Source organism: Betta splendens, chromosome 22 (assembly GCF_900634795.4).
Source record: "Betta splendens chromosome 22, fBetSpl5.4, whole genome shotgun sequence".
NCBI lineage: Eukaryota > Metazoa > Chordata > Actinopteri > Anabantiformes > Osphronemidae > Betta > Betta splendens.
Genome location: NC_040900.2, coordinates 9,125,493 through 9,143,575, shown reverse-complemented (window position 1 = coordinate 9,143,575; position 18,083 = coordinate 9,125,493). Strand labels below are relative to the sequence as shown.

Sequence of the window (18,083 nt, the reverse complement as noted above, 5' to 3'; positions counted from 1 at the left end):
AGTTATTAAATGTTCTGAGCCCATAATCTTTTCCTTGAATAGAAAACAACTAATTTGTCCATGGTCAGTGAACATCTCATCTCATCTGGAAGCCCTTTCCCTGATAGGCCCATTATCTCCAGGACGGCGGCGCTGGAGAATAACCACACTGTTACTCGTCCTGCTAATGGACTTCCTCTACTGAGCCGCGCCAGCTGGAGAAACAGAATCACAACAGCCCGACTGCTCGGCAACGCAGTTAGTCACACGCTCACGGTGGAGCCTGCCAACTGTTTCATACGCTGAGGCCTTGCACGGATCTTGACTCCCTGGTTTGGGCGGCGCTACGGGATCGAGCCCGAGAGCCCGGCCCGGTCCAGCAGAACACGTTTGGCTCCCAGCTGCTTCTCTGGGACGTATGGAGATGTCCTGCGTGATGAACAGCGCTGAAACCCCCACGTCTCAATAATTCATCGCGCTTTGTGTGTGTGGCTTCACTGATGCTGTCACGGCTTGGAACGCTTCTCCAGTCTGTGACGGGAAAAGGTTTTCCGGTGGGACTGTGCCCTCCCGGCCCAGCCAGCTGTGCTGCCTGCTCTGCACAGCTGGCACAGGCACAACACCGCACTCAACCAGTACGATGGCAGCGCTGACGTGACGAGTGATTTAAGCACCGTGTGCCATTGGATGACGATGTCGGTCAGTCACTTTATTACTGGATGAAGTAGTGTGTATGGTTCCATGAAGGCTTTTGCAGGCGTCTGAGGCTCACACCTGAGTTTGGAGATCGAGGCTGAAGCTGAATGAATCAAACATAAGGTTCTTTGCTGTAGATCTGGGGACGTATTCATACCTCCACCCCGAACTTGACCTTTGACTCTTGTCATTGCTTTGCGTCGGACAGACAAGGTGTTTGCTGATGCTTTTTGCGTGTGGTTGGATGGGAGGCGTTTAAGTGCACACTGGCTCTGTGTACTTCCCTGCTCCTGGCTCCACCCGCGTGCCGTGACCTTGGCTCTGGTCTGGTGCTGTGTTTCTAAGTGGGGGCTGAGGAGGTGAACCGGTGGCAGAAGACTCAACTTGTTCAGTGCAGCAGATGATCACCAGGTTTCAGCTGACGGGCTTCACCCCGTCATCATGTGAAATTCCTTAGTAGTGTGTGAGCTTGTCTTGGAGTCACCGCTTGGGCACAGTTGTGTGAAATGCCAGCGATGGTCCTCAATGGAAAGAAAACAGAAGCGTCTGCACACACGACTGTCGACTGAACCTGCTGGAACTTCCCCATACGTTCGTTTCCTCTCTGCACCCGCTAATCTGTCCTCCACCGAACCAGCGGAGGGCTGGGTTGCCAGGTTTGAAAGTTGAAAGGAGGAAGAAAAAAAAACAGTGTGTGTGTGTGTGTGCACGTATGTGTGTGTGTGTTTGTGCGCGTGCTGTGTCCCCACCAAAGCTGCCAGTATCAACACTCTCCTCCCTGTGACTCTTCCCTCCACGCTTTGGGGCGTCTGTGTCATCCCAGAAGACAACGGCGGCGGCGGCGGCAGCGCCACGAGAGGCGCGGCCCTGTCCACACACATGAAATCAGCCGTCTCGCAGCCTCGAGCCAGATGTGCTGCTCCGACCGCCGTGACCTCCGCTCCGCGTGCCTACACACAGGCTGGGTGCGAGGCCGCTCGTGTTTGCTGGGAGGGAGCAGACGGATTATACTGTACGTGTAATGAGATTAACCTCCATACAAAGCTTGGGAGAGGCGGCGGACACACGAGGTGATTCAGCAACGTCAGGGCGAACGGAGGCAGTTTGACAGAAAGAAAATCCAAACTGCAAGACTTTAATATGGGACATTCAGTGTGCTTCATGTTAGGTATTGGTCTTATTGCTCTTCTGGAGTTTGTCTGTTCCTGTTGAGATTAGGAGCCACAGAGATCATGAAGAAACATCACACTGAGAGCGTGGAAAAGGCAAAATAAATAAAATAACAACAACAACAAACGTTGGAGAATCGTTAACAGTTAACTTCTCTACTTTTGCTTATATTTACATGCAATGCACTCTTTTGAGGTTTTAAACTTTTCTCTGGATCAAAGCAGGTTAACAGCTAGAAACACATTTTATATCAGAAATCACGCAATGCAACGTTTTGGTATAAGAACCAGCTCTGGGTTGCCAGGTTGTGGAAAACAAATCAAGTGGTCCCAACAATAAACCAAAGCGTTTTTTTTTTTTTTGTTGCAATTGATTTGACTAAATAATCTTTTTGCGATTCTTTCTTTCTTGCACATGGATCAGCTCAAAGGAAGACTTACACAGAACCCAATCAAACAGTCACGTGCAGCCGTACATAACGACGCAGGAGACACAGCTGCTTTTCCATCAGCTATTGATTTCATTATACTCGGAGCTGCCGGCTGTTTCTGGATCATGTTTCTTTGTGCATATGCGTCTGATGAGGGAAACCTTGGCGTCCATTATTCCCGGTGTTGCGGTGGTGGGTCCAGCTGTGTGGACGCGCGCGCGCGCACACACACACACACACACACACACACACACACACACACACACACACACACACACACACAGTGCAGGGCTGCTAGGTGGGGCTGGATGAGCTCATTCTGTGGGCTGTTTCTGTGATTCTGTGAGGAATAAGATGAAACATTGCAGCCTCCTCAGCTCTGTTGCGCCTCCGGGGTGTTGCTGCTCCGCTCATATCTTTTTGTAATGTTTCACATGTTTGTTACATCTTTTTTATGGTACAAGCCGCAGTTACAGGGGTCAGCGTATGCAGGGGGAACCCAGGAATGTTCACGGAGGTCCTTTAATTTGCTTTATTATCGGTTTAGCTCCGATTTTTCATTTGCGCTTTCACAATAAAATACATAACAGAACGATTGTTTTATTCTAAGAACGGGGAAGATGAGTTTTATTTCATACTATAAAGGCAGAAGCTCCAGGTGACATAACATATGTTCAGTTACACATATCTACTGTTTAACGGTGTTTCGGTGACATTAAAATGAAAACATACGGCATTTCTCTACTGCTCATTGCTCCGCGCGTGTCTGAAGCGCCGATCTCAGCCGCTCGACGCGTGAGACCTCCTCCAGCTTCCAGGGGATGGATCATGCGAGCGATCGCTTGTGTGTGTGTGTGTGTGTGTGGGGGGGGTGATATGACTCGGCGCTAGGACCGTGGCTCTGTCAGTGCGCAAATCCCAGCGGAGCGGCAGCCCGTGCGCGGAGAGAGAGAGGCTGTCTGCCTGCGCTGCGGTTCAAACCATCACCGGAGGGGAGGCTGCACCTTCTGCCGCGGACGGACCTGAACCAGCCGGGCTCGCCTCCAGAGCCCTCCCGTATGGGCTCACCATGCGCAGGATACGGGCCAACGCCATCGCCATTCTGACCGTCGCGTGGATCCTGGGGACCTTTTATTACCTGTGGCAGGACAACAAGCCCCAGTCGTCGCCGTCGTCGTCGGCGTCGCAGACCCGCGGCAGGAGTCATGGGCAGAAATTGGTGCCCGGTCGGCTGGAGATCCACCGGGACGACAGGACCATCCCGCTGATAGTGAGTGAGCGCGGCTGCTGGCGGAGGGGGGGGCGGGGGGGGGGGGGGGGGGGGGGGGGGGGGGGGGGTTATTAAAGTGAAAAGGGGGGGGGGGGGGGGGGGGGGGGCGTGCTGCGCGCGGCGCTGTCGCTGGAGGCGCCGAGCTGTAGGAGAGCGTGCGCTGCATGTTGATGTGTGTGTGTGTGTGTGTGTGTGTGTGTGTGTGTGTGTGTGTGTGTGTGTGTGTGTGTGTGTGTGGACGAGAACGAGGGGTGTTGGTGGCGGACGCACATCTGGACGTCACGGCACGCTCGCGACGCCTCTGGCACCAGCGGCCCCCCCACCCCCCCACGTGCAGCCGTATCATTATCCCACAGCCTGTAGAATCAGCACCTCGTGTACGAAGCCACTGTTTTCCCCATTTCCACTTCCTCCCCGGAGCCCGACAGAACCCGAGGTGCCCTCAGAGGCTTCTATTCGGTCCCGCGTGTGGCGCGTAAAACGCATCATACGCTGACGCCTTCGCTGGCTTTGACGCGTGAGACGCGTGCGTCCGCCGCGTCGCCGCTCCGCCGTCATCACGGACCTCAGTGCATTCATGCGCCAGGGCGGAGGACCGAAAGCAGCCCCTGGCGTGGGCTCAGGGCCGTGGCCGTGGCCGCGGGTGAGGTGGGCGTCGCACTTAGCCTGCTTTACATCCTCCCGGCTGCAGAGTATATATAGACTGAACCTTGTTTTGCTGGAGCTGGATCTGGGTCCCTGCCAGCGCGGATTAGGAGCTCTGCTCCACTTGGCTGCAGGGTTTCCTCTGTTGCATTAGGTGTGAAGAGACAGAAGACCTGTGGCTGCAGACGGGGATGAAGCCAGGAGGCCCGAGGAGATCACAGATCAGCTGTTTACCTCCCTGGACTCACAATGGGATGTGGTTGGTGCTGATGTAAGGAGCTAAACTCAGCATATGTTCAGTAGCTTTGCTTAAAAAATAGCCCAGCAGACTGTGCGGTTGCTGTCAGCTGCCTGATCCGCTCCTCACCAGCGTAATCCGCTGCGCCAAACTTTCCAGGCCGGGAAGAATCCGGAGAATATGTCTCCCTCAGCTCCGGAACCGAGCTGACAGACAGACGACTCAGTTAAATGTGCGCATCTCGCCGTGTGGCGTGAACAGGAGCTGTTGAGGAAGTGGAGCCGGTTTCACAGCGCCCACAGACCGGTGGCGCCGTGCTGAACCGGGCCTCGGGCCGCGCCCCCCCGGCTCGGGCGCTGTGAACCAGGCTGCTCTTTGAACCGTGGCCTCGGATCGGCTGGATGCGGTCGTTCACCCCTGGTTGACCTGAGGCTGCAGAGCGCGTTCACCCTTCGGTCACTGTCAGTCCGTCCGTCCATTCTCATGTCATTTCTATTATTTATGCCTTTTTGCTTTTTAACATATTTTCCCTTTTTTGAAAGTTTCTTCATCAATCATTTCATTTGTTCTTTCTACACACCCTGATGTTACCGAGTTTCTCTCATTGTTGCTTTTTGTACTTGGTTCATTTTCCTACATTTTCGCCTTCCTTCTTTTTCTCCACTTCTCTTCCTCCTCATTTCTCCTCCCTCTCTCATCCCCTTTTTCCTTCTAACCTCCAAATTTGCAGCCTTTTGCTCCTTTGTTTTTTTTTGGGCTTTCTTTTGTTTCCCCAAACACGCGTTCATTGGCAGCTTTTCGTTCACTAATGACGTCGTCTGTAAGTCTTGGCTCATCAGTTTTATGTGTTTGATTTCATCGCCCCTCGTCCGAAATGACGCTTTAATCCGCTGCAAATGTTCATTCGGCCCAAACAAACACGTGACACCGTCTCTTTCCCAACTATGACTCATCAGTTTGTAGAAGTTTTCAGCGAATGGTTTAATCTGAATCGTTCAGGGGTTCCAAGCTGTCAGATGTGTTTGAGGGCTTCGAGCCTTTATTTAGGTCAAATGTTTGTGTCGCGTTTCACAGTAAAATGAAATGTTGAATCCCTTTGGAGCTTTTATTACCAGACACCTTCACAAGCTTAATGAGTGAGTGTCGACCTGTTCTGTTAGCTGTTATTTTGCCATATCGCTCACCTGAGTTTCCCCTCAGTGGCCTGTATCCTATAGTATCTGACCATTTGAGGCTTTTATCTGCATCTGAAGGAGCCAGCAGACGAGCTTCATCTTTAATTCAGAGAACAGCCTCCAAGTGCCTTCTGTTATTTTTGTCTGATAACCCTCCGAGCGCCGTTGTCTCTCGCTCTTTGATATTCAGTCTGAGTGACGCCTGCGTCGTCCAGTGGGTGAGCTGCAGTGGGGAGCGGCGGCGGAGGCGGAAACGTGGGGCGTGAGCAGTGACTCCCTCCTGAACCGCGTGGACAGACTCCGCATAACGACGCTGTGCTGAGACGCCTCCAGCAGAACCGGGCCTCCAGCAGAACCGGGCGACCGCTGCACCTCTGGATTCGTCTAACGGAGAGTTTTTTTTTCGCTCCCAAACCGAGGAAATCGGGGTCAGACTTTGCTGTGTGATTCATCCCATCACATCCCCTCACGGAGACTGACACTGGCTTGAACCCGCTCCGGCGCTTTTCCTAATCCCCGCGACTCCGCCCCTTTCATCCGGCCACAGAGCCGCTCCATGCTGCCTTTCCTCCTCATGTGTCCCTCCACTCCTCCATCTGTCCCTCCGTCCCTCTGGCTGCTGCTTCCCTTTGATGAGGCCCGCTCTCATCTCTATTCACGCGCTCAGCAGCTGTTTTTCGCCTTCCTCTCACCCGTTCCCCGGCTGCCGACGAGCGTCGAACCAACTCCGCGGGAAAGTCCATTAATTACTGAGGATTCATGGGCTGTTTACGCTGCCTTGATGAGTTTTTATGCCGTTTTGCCCCGTTAGCGCTGACATGCTGACCTGAATAGGAGCAGCATTCGCATCCTAATCACGCTGCTGCCGCCCTCCTCCCATCGGCCTCTGTGGCTCCGCCGCTGAGGGCCTGTCGCTCTCTGTCCCGTGCAGGTGACCCAGGCCCCGCAGCCTGAGCAGCAGGGCCCCCTGCTGGGCGGCTTCGACGAGAGGGCCTACCTGGCCGGGAAGCAGCTGAGGCCGGGGGACGACCCGTACAGGGAGCACGCCTTCAACCTGCAGGAGAGCGACCGGCTGGGCAGCGAGCGCGCCATCAGGGACACGCGGCACTACAGGTGAGCCGGGTTCGACCAACACACACCTGCAGATGCTAGTCACGTTAACTCCCTTTTAGTGGAAGTCAGCTTGGAATTATGAGCTGACGGAGAAGGCCTCTGGCAGGAAAAGCAGCTTGATATTGTGACCAGATGTAGCAGGGATTACTTCATTCCTGCGTAACTAGAGATGTAAATCATCAGGTCTTTACTCTTAAGACTGTCTTTTACTGAGGAGTAGAGTCTGTGGTGTGCGATGCTTCACCCTCACGTCGTCTGGCCGGAGCATGAATCTCCCGGCAACAGGTAACAGCTCAAGACGCAAGGTCAGAGGTTTGTGCAGCTGTTGCCTGGTAACTGGGCACCTCCGTGTCACTACAGCAACAAAGCTGAAGCATCTCAGCGTGGCGCCGCCGCCCCAGAAAACCCAGCCTCTCGCGCACGTGCGTGTGTGTGTGTCTGTGTGTGTGCGTGCGTGCGTGTGTGTGTGTGTGTGCGCGCATGTGTGTGTGTGTGTGTGTGTGCGTGCGTGCGTGCGTGCGTGTGTGTGTGTGCGTGTGTGTGTGTGTGTGTGTGTGCGTGCGTGTGTGTGTGTGCGTGTGTGTGTGCGTGCGTGTGTGTGTGCGTGTGTGTGTGTGTGTGTGTGTGTGTGTGCGTGCGTGCGTGTGTGTGTGTGTGTGCGCGCGCACGTGTGTGTGTGTGCGTGTGTGTGCGTGCGTGCGTGTGTGTGTGTGTGTGTGCGCGCGCACGTGTGTGTGTGTGCGTGTGTGTGCGTGCGTGCGTGTGTGCGTGCGTGCGTGTGTGTGTGTGTGTGTGTGTGTGTGTGCGTGCGTGTGTGTGTGCGTGCGTGTGACCTATAGACAGACCTGGTTGCGTTCTTCTGTCCCCAGGTGTGCGTCCCTGAGCTACGACGCAGACCTCCCCTCCACCAGCATCATCATCACGTTCCACAACGAGGCTCGCTCCACCCTCCTTCGCACCATCAAAAGGTGACGGGGTCACGAGGGGTCACGGGCTCCATTTGACCAAGCTGAACTCTCCTTTCCTGCTTCTCTCTCCTTCTCAGCGTCCTGATGCGAAGTCCTTCATCTCTGATCCAGGAAATCATCCTGATAGACGACTTCAGCTCAGACCGTGAGTTGCTTTGAGCTTCGTGTTTTCTTATCTCTTATTACTGGTGCTCAGGCTTTGAACCAGCGTTCAGGCCACTGGTAATGGAGCCCGTGACAGACTTTTTAAACGGTTCAAACTTTCCTAAGGTTCGGAGCACCCTGACAGGTGCGTTGCTCTTTCCTCACTCCCGTCAGCGGTGATTAAGTATGATGCAAATGTCAAAGCACCAAGTCAGCAGAGGAGCTTTTTCACGGTGCGTCACGGCAGAGCAGGACCGAATCAGACGCGACAGCGTCCCGAGGATCCGTTCACGCCGCCGCTTCCTGTTTGACCGCCATTAGCCTGATTGACCTTGGCATTTAGAAAACAAGCAGCTGAATCAGTTTCACGGGACCACGGAGAGGTTGGCTGGCGTTTTTTTTTTGTTTTTTTTTGTCAGGCTGCGATCGTCACATGTTAGCAATCGCCTCCCTGATCTGCCCGCTCTGACACCGTCCACAGCGCCTTCGGTCATTGGCAGCAGCAGGAGCTCTGTGAACTCACCAAGGCCTTGTTTGTTTGCTGCTGCCAGGTCCAAACTGACTCCAAACTCTGTGACAAACAAGGACGCGCGACCATTGCTTTCACTCAGATGTTAACTAGCATCCACATGCTCAGACCCCATTCAGGCTCAGGTTCAGGCAGTGAAAGTGGAGCTGGTTGGTTGGGACTTGACCTCACAGGCTACAGACGGCAGGAGGAGGAGGAGGATGAGGAGGGGGAGGAGGGGGATCGTCCTGTCCAAGTGTAATCCTGTTAAGGCTCCTCCATCAAGGACAGCGATCCAGTCCAAACAACAGCATATGGGCCTGAGTTAGATCCAACTGGATCACTGACAGTCATTTTCAAATAGATTATCTCATACTATCATTCAACCTAGTTTCCAGTGTCTCATCGCAGCTGAGTTGTTTACTTGACCAGACATTTGAAATGCACAAATGCAGCTGTGGATCCAGGTGTTTCCTTGGGATCTGGCAACCAGCTGTGGACCAGGTTTACCTGATGCTCCCACAATCCTTTGCTCTCCGCTGCTTATGTGAATCCTGCCAAAGGTCTCCGGCTGGAGCTGAGGGAGAAGAGGTGGCGGCTGATGGGAAAGGGCCTCTCTGGGGTTGTTTATGGGACCAATTGAATTATCCCGTCCAGTGTTTGAGCTGTTTCGAGTTCCTGATGATTCGCAGCGGAGCGCTGATGGAGTCTATGTTTAAACAAGACGTGTTTAGCTCTTGACCTCCCGTCTCCTCTGCTCTCCACCCTCCAGCCGACGACTGCCAGCTGCTGGCTCAGATCCCCAAAGTGCGCTGTCTGCGGAACGGCCGGAGGGAGGGTGAGTGTGGACAGAGGCTGCTCAGTTGGTTCAATGGATAATACTAATGCAGAGTTCAAGCTGACTTACAATAACAGCCATAGAATGTGCTCATAGGTTATCCAACATATAAATGCATTGTTTCTGAAGTCAAGGTGTAGACAAACGTCAACACCCGCAGGTTTCTGAATTGGATTAATTTAAGCTCTGAATTAGGTTAAATCCTCGACACAGAAAACAAGAAGGTTCAGCCCAACTCAAAGCCCGGAAGCAGCAGCGTTGCTGATTTGTTTCGAGTCTTAACAATAATCCGACCCGCGTTGCAGGGTAAACACTTAGCTGGAGCTTACGAACCACACGTGGGCCACAGCGTCTAACGCTGACTCCACCACGAACCCCCGCTGCAGCTCTTCAGTGATGCAGATCGGACTTTAACGGTCTCACGCCTTCAGGCGTCGCTGAGTCTCTCTCCTTTAATGTGTCAAACTGCTGCCTGAGGTCATCAGGCAGCGGAGAGAGTCACGCTGAACACGCAGGAAGACGCTGGTGTCGAGGAAGCAAACCTGAAAAAAGGACCTCAAAAGCTCTAAAAGCCCCACGTGCAGAACACCTGCACGGCAGCAAGAGGTGGACACACACACGGTTAACAAGCAGCCGGTGGATTTAGACCCAGGAGCGTGTGGAGCGGAAGCCCTATAAAAAAATATATATATATCAGTGAATTCAATTCATTCTTCAGGGTTTAGTTTAAGTGTAAGTGTTGAGAATAAAATGAAGCTAAAAGTCAAAAGAGCTCGTTTTAATGGCTCCTAAGCTGATCTTCTTTGAAACCATTTCGACCCTCGGCTCTAAATAATTTTTATTTGTAATTCCGCACTCGGTCTCAAGTAGCTGCTCGGGCTAAAGCGTGAGACACTCTGGCACCACTTCGCTTTAATCCAATTAGCTGGTTTCATCTCTATGGGCTGTTTATTCTGCCGTGGCTTCGTTACAAATATCCCAGAAACACAGACTAAAAAAGAAGTTGTTGTCATTCAAAAGTCCATAAATGCTGCACATCGACAACCAACAGGGCTGAACGCTCTAATCCCCAGACAGATAATGGACAAAGCAGAGATAACGCAGGGCCTCTGAGTGCAGTTTAAGTAGAACCTTAGGTCACTGGATTTCACTTTTACGTAAAGCTCACCTGATGCTCGGATGCTCAGGTGCAGAAAGTACTTTGAGGTAATTCTCCGCTGCGCTTCCCTCAGGTCTGATCCGATCCCGCGTGCGCGGCGCCAACTCGGCCTCGGCCTCCGTCCTGACCTTCCTGGACAGCCACTGCGAGGTCAACGCCGACTGGCTGCAGCCGATGATCCAGAGAGTCAAGGAGGTAAGGCCGCTTTGGGCCCACGCGCCGTCCTCGGTTTCAGGGACCGCTTCACGCGCTGTGATGTAACGCTTTGGCCGCGCATCGTTAAATAAACACTCAATTTGTCGCGCTAAGATCGGACGCGCGCTGCGCCAGATGTGGCCGACGCGGTGCCCGGTTCCCAGTTCCACTCGCTTCACGGCATCAGCTGGTCCGTTTTGAAATCAATTTGGCACCAACGCCGGGGGTGCTGCCGTCCAATCTGCACCTAAATGATTTCCACAGTCCATAACAGAAGCATGAACGGGATGAAACGTTCATTATCTGGGCTTTGCTTCATGTCATTTCCCATTTCGCTGATGTTCCACAGTGGTGCAGTGGGACATGCTTCATCACAGCTGCCTCAGTTCAACAAACAATTCCAAGCAGCTTCTCATCTCTCATCTCGTATGTTGCTGCATTTCCTTCAGACCAGACCAACGCAGGCAACGAAGCCCAGGTCCAAGCCTCTCGTGTGCAACGCATCCCAGCATTTACTCAGACCCTCCCCGTTCCGAGTGCATGCGCATCCTCCGCTCCGTGCAGCTGCGACTCCTGCAGCCTGCATTACGATCTGTCAGTGCTGCATTCATGAGCGCTCTCGGGCTCAGCGATAATTTTGCGGCTCCTCCGTCCGCACGGATTCATTAATCTCCCCGTGTTCATCAAGGCTCCCGAGAGGTGGAATGCTGATGGAGGATCAGTGCCGCGGTGCTCATTCGCTTGTTGCCGGCACCGAGACGCGAATCTCATTAGTAATTAAGCAACGATAATGGGCTGGAACGTCTTCTGGGCTCACGACGCAGGAGAAACGGGGAGAACGCGATTGAAGCGAGAGCATGTGCGGTCGCTCCTGACCCGCCGCCCGAGGACAGCGTGTCCGCCGCTGATCTGCTACTCGGGCGCTGACGTGACATTTGTGGGCAGTGAGGCAAGAATAAAAACCAGATCTGCACACGTCCAATGGTCAGTGAGCACAAAACTTGTTACAGGGGTCAAGTCAAGCCTCTCAGTGTGCGCGTTGCTTTTTTTAACTTACTATGAGAAATGGAAGAGCGTCATGTGAAAGTGATGATCATCAGTGACGCGTGTGTTGGAGCAGCCGCCGTCTGTGCCGCCAAATCAGAGGCTCATTAAAAAACCCAATAAATGTCTGTTGCTCAGAGAGTGAGAGAGAGAGAGAGAGAGAGAGAGAGCGAGCGAGCATCACTTTCCAAACAGCGTTTTGTGGTCGGCGCAGCGAGGACAAAGTTCACAACGAGGTTAAGGTTCCACGCTTTGAAACCCCGAGAACCGCGGTGGAACCGATCAGCAGCTGTGTTTGTCGCTCCTCACACACACAAACAGCTCGGAAGGCGGGCGAGGGGTCAGAGGGCACTTACGTAATCCACTCGCAGAAACGAGGTGAGCGCCTGCCAGCAATCGTCTCCCCATTACGTCCACGCGGGCGGTTAATCATCAGTTAGTCACATGCTCCGCTGGGTGACTAATTTTCCCTGCGGCGCGATCTGATATTTAAAATGAATGAATGTGACCCACGCTGAGTTATTTTCTCGAGCCTTAAACACTCTGAGGCACTGTCTGATGCGATGTTCTAGGAGCGCTTGTTGTTCTTGTCAGAAGTTGTGCGCGTGGGCTAAATGTAAAATCCGTGTGTGCAGCAGAAAGGCTCGCGGTTTAATGCACCAGCCCGCGTGTCCCTCTCCTCCCATGCAGGACCACACGCGGGTGGTGAGCCCCATCATCGATGTCATCAGCCTGGACAACTTCGCCTACTTGGCCGCCTCTGCGGATCTGAGAGGAGGTGAGGACGCGCGGCCGACCGCTGCTGTGGAGGAGGCCTCTCTGTGACATCACAGGCCTCATTACACAGCGGCGGCCCGCTCGCTGTGGCTGCTGCCAATTCTAGGCCTGTTAACGAGGAGAACTCCCGCGTCGGAGCCAAAAATCAGCGGGGCGGTAATAACGGCCGTCCTGGTCGCGTCTAGACGAGGCGCTCGTAAATTCATCGGCCTCTCTCTCTCTCTGTCAGGATTCGACTGGAGCCTCCACTTCAAGTGGGAGCAGATTCCCATCGAGCAGAAAATGGCGAGAAGTGACCCCACGCAGCCGATCCGGTATTTCTACTCTGATCCCTGTGTTTCACCAACACTACACTTTGTTTTAGAGGCCGGTGCATCTGTAGCATGTGTAGCATGTGAATCATATCCACTTCTGCAGAACGCCTGTCATCGCCGGTGGGATTTTTGTCATGGACAAGAGCTGGTTCAACCACCTGGGCCAGTACGACACCCACATGGACATCTGGGGGGGCGAGAACTTCGGTGAGCTCGGTTTGAACTTGGGCACGCGTCCGTCCGTCGCCTGAACCCGGTGGAGAGCATGTGTCACGTGTCTGTCCTCCTGCAGAGCTTTCTTTCCGGGTGTGGATGTGCGGCGGGAGCCTGGAGATCCTGCCCTGCAGCCGCGTGGGCCACGTGTTCAGGAAGCGCCACCCGTACGACTTCCCAGAAGGCAACGCTCTCACCTACATCAAGTGAGTGGGCGGAGTCAGCGCGATTGAGCGCAGATCAGGGTTAAAAGCCCCGACGTGAGAGCCGGTGCTCCCTGCTGGGCATTTAAATCAGGTGTGTGCCTGCAGGAACACCCGGCGCGCTGCGGAGGTGTGGATGGACGAGTACAAGCAGTACTACTACTCTGCGAGGCCGTCGGCCCAGGGCAAGGCCTTCGGCAGGTCTGTCTGCTCCTCTCCTCCATCGCCTCATTTCCCGTCTCTTTGACTTCGCCCTCACCTTCTCCTCCTCCTCCTCGCAGCATCGCAGATCGTCTGACGCTGCGGCGGAAGCTGAACTGCAAACCGTTCCGCTGGTACATGGAGAACGTGTACCCAGAGCTGAGGTGAGTCAAGTGTTGCTTTGATTGGTCATGAAGAGGATCGGAAAGGGCTGAAAGGAGGCGAATTTCATTTCAAAGATAAAACATGTACTATTTTGCTCAAGCCTCTGGGATGTCATGGCCTCTAGGGTCAGAGCCACTACTCTAAATATATCTGCTTTGTATGGGAATCTGAGTGGTGTGTTTATCCCTCCCCCGGCTCGGACTGTATCTGCTTCCATAATCTTCTATAATCCTGCTCTCTCCAACTGTAGTTGTGTATTTGTAAGTGTGTGTTGAAGGGAGGTGGATTACTTTGTGGTGAGGTTCAGTTACGGACTGGGGCAAAGAGTCAGTTCGATCCGTTTGTTCTTTAATGTTGTAATGAGACCTTTCATGGGCCTCGCTCCCGTCTGTTAATGATTCCTTCAGGGTCCCTGAGCAGGAAGCGGTGTCCAGTGTGCTCAAACAAGGCGGTTTGTGTCTGGAGAGCCGTGGGACCGACGGCCTGGGCCTGGGGGAGTGCAGGGGCATCGGAGCCAACAGGCCGCAAGCACAGGTCAGGAGTCGGTCCAAGGGGTGGGGGGCAGAGTCTGAATTAGTCCCAGAAATGATGGTCTACATGTTCAGTCGTAACTAAAACCAAGACGCTTTTTCTGTATGTTGCAGAAATGGGAGCTGATAGAGCCGCTGATCCGGCAGCAGGACCTCTGTCTGGCCATTTCAGCCTTCACGTCGGGGTCAAAGGTCAAGATGGAGCACTGCAATACAAAAGAGCCCAGACAGGTAATAGGAAAGAAGTCTGAGTTGCTTTGTTTTGTTCGACAGCACCAGCAGTAAGTAATGAGAGTTAACGAGAAACAGAGTGGCTTCAATCCTCCACTATCACTCATGTTACTGGTCGGTCAAGCTTTTTCCAGGCGCTTTATTTGGGGCTAATTTATCCCCGATGTGCCAGGCACGCTCACACATGAGCCATGTGGAAGCAACAGGTGGTTCCAGGACAGATGCTGCAGATGATACAGCCCTCCTGCTGGCGCTGGTGCCAGGAGACGATTCAGCTCGTGCCAAAACAGGAACCGTTGATTTTATAGACACAGTAGAACAAGTGCTCCCATAACTTCAGACCCCACCCGGGTCTGTCCTCCCGCTCCTCGCTCCGCGTGTCCAACGCTCGAGGCCCATGCGTTGGCTGCGCGCTTGATTCATGACGCTGGGGAGGGAGCTGTTAGCTGGAAGCATGTGTGTGAGCGTGCGGGACTCCTGCCAGGCCATGCTCTCATCGCGCTGCAGGCCCAGTCCTTGGAGAGATCTTTGGGAACCTGCCCATCACCCAGAAAAAGCCTTTTGCTGTGGGACACGTTCGGCCTTTCTGGTTCCTTGGGAGAAACACTCAAAACAAAAAGTCTTGTTTTTTATTGCTGTTCTCACTTAGCAACAGTGGGACATATTTAAGATGATAAGACAAGTTCACAGTGTATTAACACAAGTCTTGTTTCTGTTCATTTCTGCTTCATTATCTGACTCACTCAATCCCTCCTGCAGGATTTAAAAAGAAAAACCTCCATATGACTCCACAAATCTGGCTTCAGCTCCGCTCTGTGCTCGCCTTGCGTTCAGCTCCAGCCACTCACACCTGGTGCTTTACATAAACCCTGTTCACATGGAACTCACAGTTCCTAGTCAAACTGGCTCCAGCAGTTTAACACGGGGCTCAGAAGTGTCACATGAAGGGAATATTTGATTTCTGCAAGCTTAAAAGCATTGTTAATCAACACAACTATAGAAGATCATGAAATTTAAATAGCATAGCTTTCACATCCTAGCATGAATATCTGAGGTTTTACCTTATGTATATAATTAATACAGTTTGTCATATGTTTCCAAATGTGTGTGGTTTATATATTAAGTTTCTGAATTCCATCATATTTGGATTTTTTAACACTAAAATCAACTTGTTGCTCCTCCAGTGGGACATCATGTGCTCCGGCTGGCTGTGCTATGTTTCCCTTGTGATTTCAGCTAGTCAATCATGTGTGCGATTACCGCGAGTGTGACTCAGCCCTGGACTCACTGCTAACCTGAACCTGCTGTGCTGATAGGATCCAGGGACTTCACAACAGCAAACTGAGACAAATCCCCCCGTTTTCCCACATTGTTTCTCTGCAGAAGTGGAAGCCCAAAGGCTCGGCTCTGCAGCACATGGTCAGCGGCTTCTGCCTGGACAGCCAGACCCCGACCGGGCCCCCGGTCATCGCACAGTGTCGCCCCCAGGTGGCCAGCCAGTCCTGGGAGCCGCAGATCATCACCTGAGCCACAGGGTCGCCCACAGGGAGAGGGAGGAAAGGAGCCGGTTCCACCCGCTGCCTGCGGGAGGAATGGTGGGGTCGAGTCTGCACACTGTCTGTCGCCTTGCTGACGGGTGAGAGGAGGGAGGACTGTACTTTCTGTGATGTCAACTACAAGCTCTTGCTCGTTGTGTCTTGGTGGCAGGAGCATCGATAAAAAAACATTTGAGGCCGTCTCGGGGCCTTTTGTGTACAGTGCTGAGGATGCCGCGGTTCTACATGTTCTAAGCTTTTTACTGAAAACTGAATCCATTTTTCCATATTCATTTCTGTATTTATCCTGGTCACCAGTTGCTTCACGTTGGGTTAGTGTGGATGAGTGCATACTGCCTTGTAGCAAACGGGCTGAGGTGCATCTGACCTTCCGTGAGTCCGTCTTCTCATCTTGTTGCCCAGTCGTAGGTCAAGGGCTTTATGGGGGGTGGCCAGTTTTATGTATAGCCAACTACAATCTGAGCTGTTTTTATTGTTCAAAGCGCCATGCAAAGCATCGTCAGGAACATTATTTATTGTTTTGCATGGGCAGACCCAATGTTTTCCTCCTGTCCGTCTTCAAACCTATGTAAATATTTGAAGCAGATATGGCTTGGTTTCTGTGAAAAGTACTCTATATGTTGTTTAAAAATAAAACGTGGTAACAAAGAAACAACTGAATTGTGATTTTAATGGCAGTATATTGTGTTGTGAAATATATCTGTCCAAGAAGCATCTAAAACAAAACTAACTAACTAACAACTAAACTTTTACTACATACATAGATAGATTTGCATTAGTTGTGTGTTTGAATCTAAGTTTTTAAAATATTTTTATAAAGACCCATTTTAAAAGAAGAATATAAAGGACGATGACACAATTAAACAAAACAGTTGAAACTACCTGTGCAGTTGAACGTCACGTTACTGAACGTACAACCAACGACCACTAGGGGGCAGGATACCACAACAGATGAGGGAGAGGTTCACCGTCACGATTTGATGACCGACCTTGAACTCTAGCTGTAAAAATTGAGCCATACATTATATTGGTTCAAAGACCATTCATAAAATAAGATTGGTAGCAATTAAAAAGAGATTATGTATGTAAAAGAGACATTTACAAATACATATCTGTTAGAAATTATAAAGATAGATTGCATGGAGAGAAGTAAAGTAATATATAATATGTTGTGAGATAAATCCTGTTGACTTGAACTGAGCTGTTGTTGCAAACCAAGGCAACGACACATGACAGGCTAATTTTAAGCACAACAGGCTCGACAACTTTTTCAACCTTGCCTTTTATTTGTTTCTGTGCTGCTTTTGTAACCATCCAGGGCACAAGACATTCCAAGTCCGCTTCAGTGCTATGCGAGGAATGCTGATAAACCTCTGAGTCATCATGCAGTGTCATCTCGATGCTTTGAAGCTCGGGGGATTGAAATGCCACATAACTAAGAATCAGTTATCGTGAGTGTACGTCATGCCTGCAGATCAAAACTTCACAATAGCGTGAAAACATGGGGGCTATAAAGACTGTGGTGGGTTTTTATATATATTATAAAATTCAGTGGCAGCTCTCTGAAACCGATCAGACGGGATGTGAAAGTCCAGTCACCACTGAGAAGAACGTTGTGGATAAATGTGACCTAGATGGTTCTCTTTGGTTTCAACAGTTAGTTCCTTTAGGGTCAGGCACATCATAAACCATACAAAAAACAGATAATGAAGCACACCAGTTACTGTAGGTTCCCATTATTATTTGTGAAGCATTTATATTTCACAGGAAAATATCAGATGGCTCTATTTATAGGTGCAATTCACAGTAATAATACCATAATAATAATGATAAGTAACCTGTGTTATTGTGTGAAATTATAAACACATCACAAACATTTGAAAGAGGTAGAATGTCTGGTACCTGTGGTGGAGAATGAGGCAACTTCATAACAGCTGATTGCTGCCATTAAAAATATGAGGACATTTTTTTTGCAACTACTGAGAAGTCACACAATTATTCCCAAAAAAATATTCTATATCAATGAGTTCACTCACTTATTTCATAGCCCAGTTGCAGCCTAATTAGCCATTCATGAATAGCCCAACATTAACATATTTCTCGTTTCGTTGAAACCCCATGCAGAGGACTCTCACTGCAGGAGCGCCGGTAGAGCAGGTCCACAGAAGCTCAATGACACAACCAAAATTGCTCCTGATGACATAACTTAAAAAGTCCTCCCGGTGACATCATCGGTAGGACTTAATCATGAACAGTGATTTAAATGTACAAGGGAAAGGGCGTTTCATACTGAAGCAGGAAGGACTACCTGCAGGTGAAGT

The 18,083-nt window shown here is 51.5% G+C and overlaps 1 protein-coding gene across 1 annotated transcript; it reads left to right on the top strand.

Moving 5' to 3' along the window:
• Window positions 1-3,177: 3,177 nt before the first annotated feature.
• On the top strand, window positions 3,178-16,417 carry galnt16 (UDP-N-acetyl-alpha-D-galactosamine:polypeptide N-acetylgalactosaminyltransferase 16). The gene is made up of 15 exons (XM_029139069.3): window positions 3,178-3,545; window positions 6,535-6,716; window positions 7,586-7,684; window positions 7,762-7,829; window positions 9,109-9,174; window positions 10,407-10,528; window positions 12,263-12,350; window positions 12,579-12,663; window positions 12,767-12,870; window positions 12,956-13,082; window positions 13,188-13,280; window positions 13,361-13,444; window positions 13,853-13,979; window positions 14,090-14,206; window positions 15,590-16,417. The coding sequence occupies exons 1-15, from the start codon at window positions 3,345-3,347 to the stop codon at window positions 15,731-15,733; spliced, it is 1,707 nt and encodes a 568-aa protein (XP_028994902.1). The 5' UTR covers window positions 3,178-3,344; the 3' UTR covers window positions 15,734-16,417.
• The last annotated feature ends 1,666 nt before the right edge of the window (window positions 16,418-18,083 follow it).

Bases quoted from the DNA above. Each gene is read 5' to 3' on its own strand.
- galnt16 (XM_029139069.3), top strand. From the start codon at position 3,345: ATGCGCAGGATACGGGCCAACGCCATCGCCATTCTGACCGTCGCGTGG. The intron at 7,830-9,108 runs GTGAGTTGCTTT...TCCACCCTCCAG, and splicing joins AGACGACTTCAGCTCAGACC to CCGACGACTGCCAGCTGCTG. The intron at 13,281-13,360 runs GTCTGTCTGCTC...TCCTCCTCGCAG, and splicing joins CAGGGCAAGGCCTTCGGCAG to CATCGCAGATCGTCTGACGC.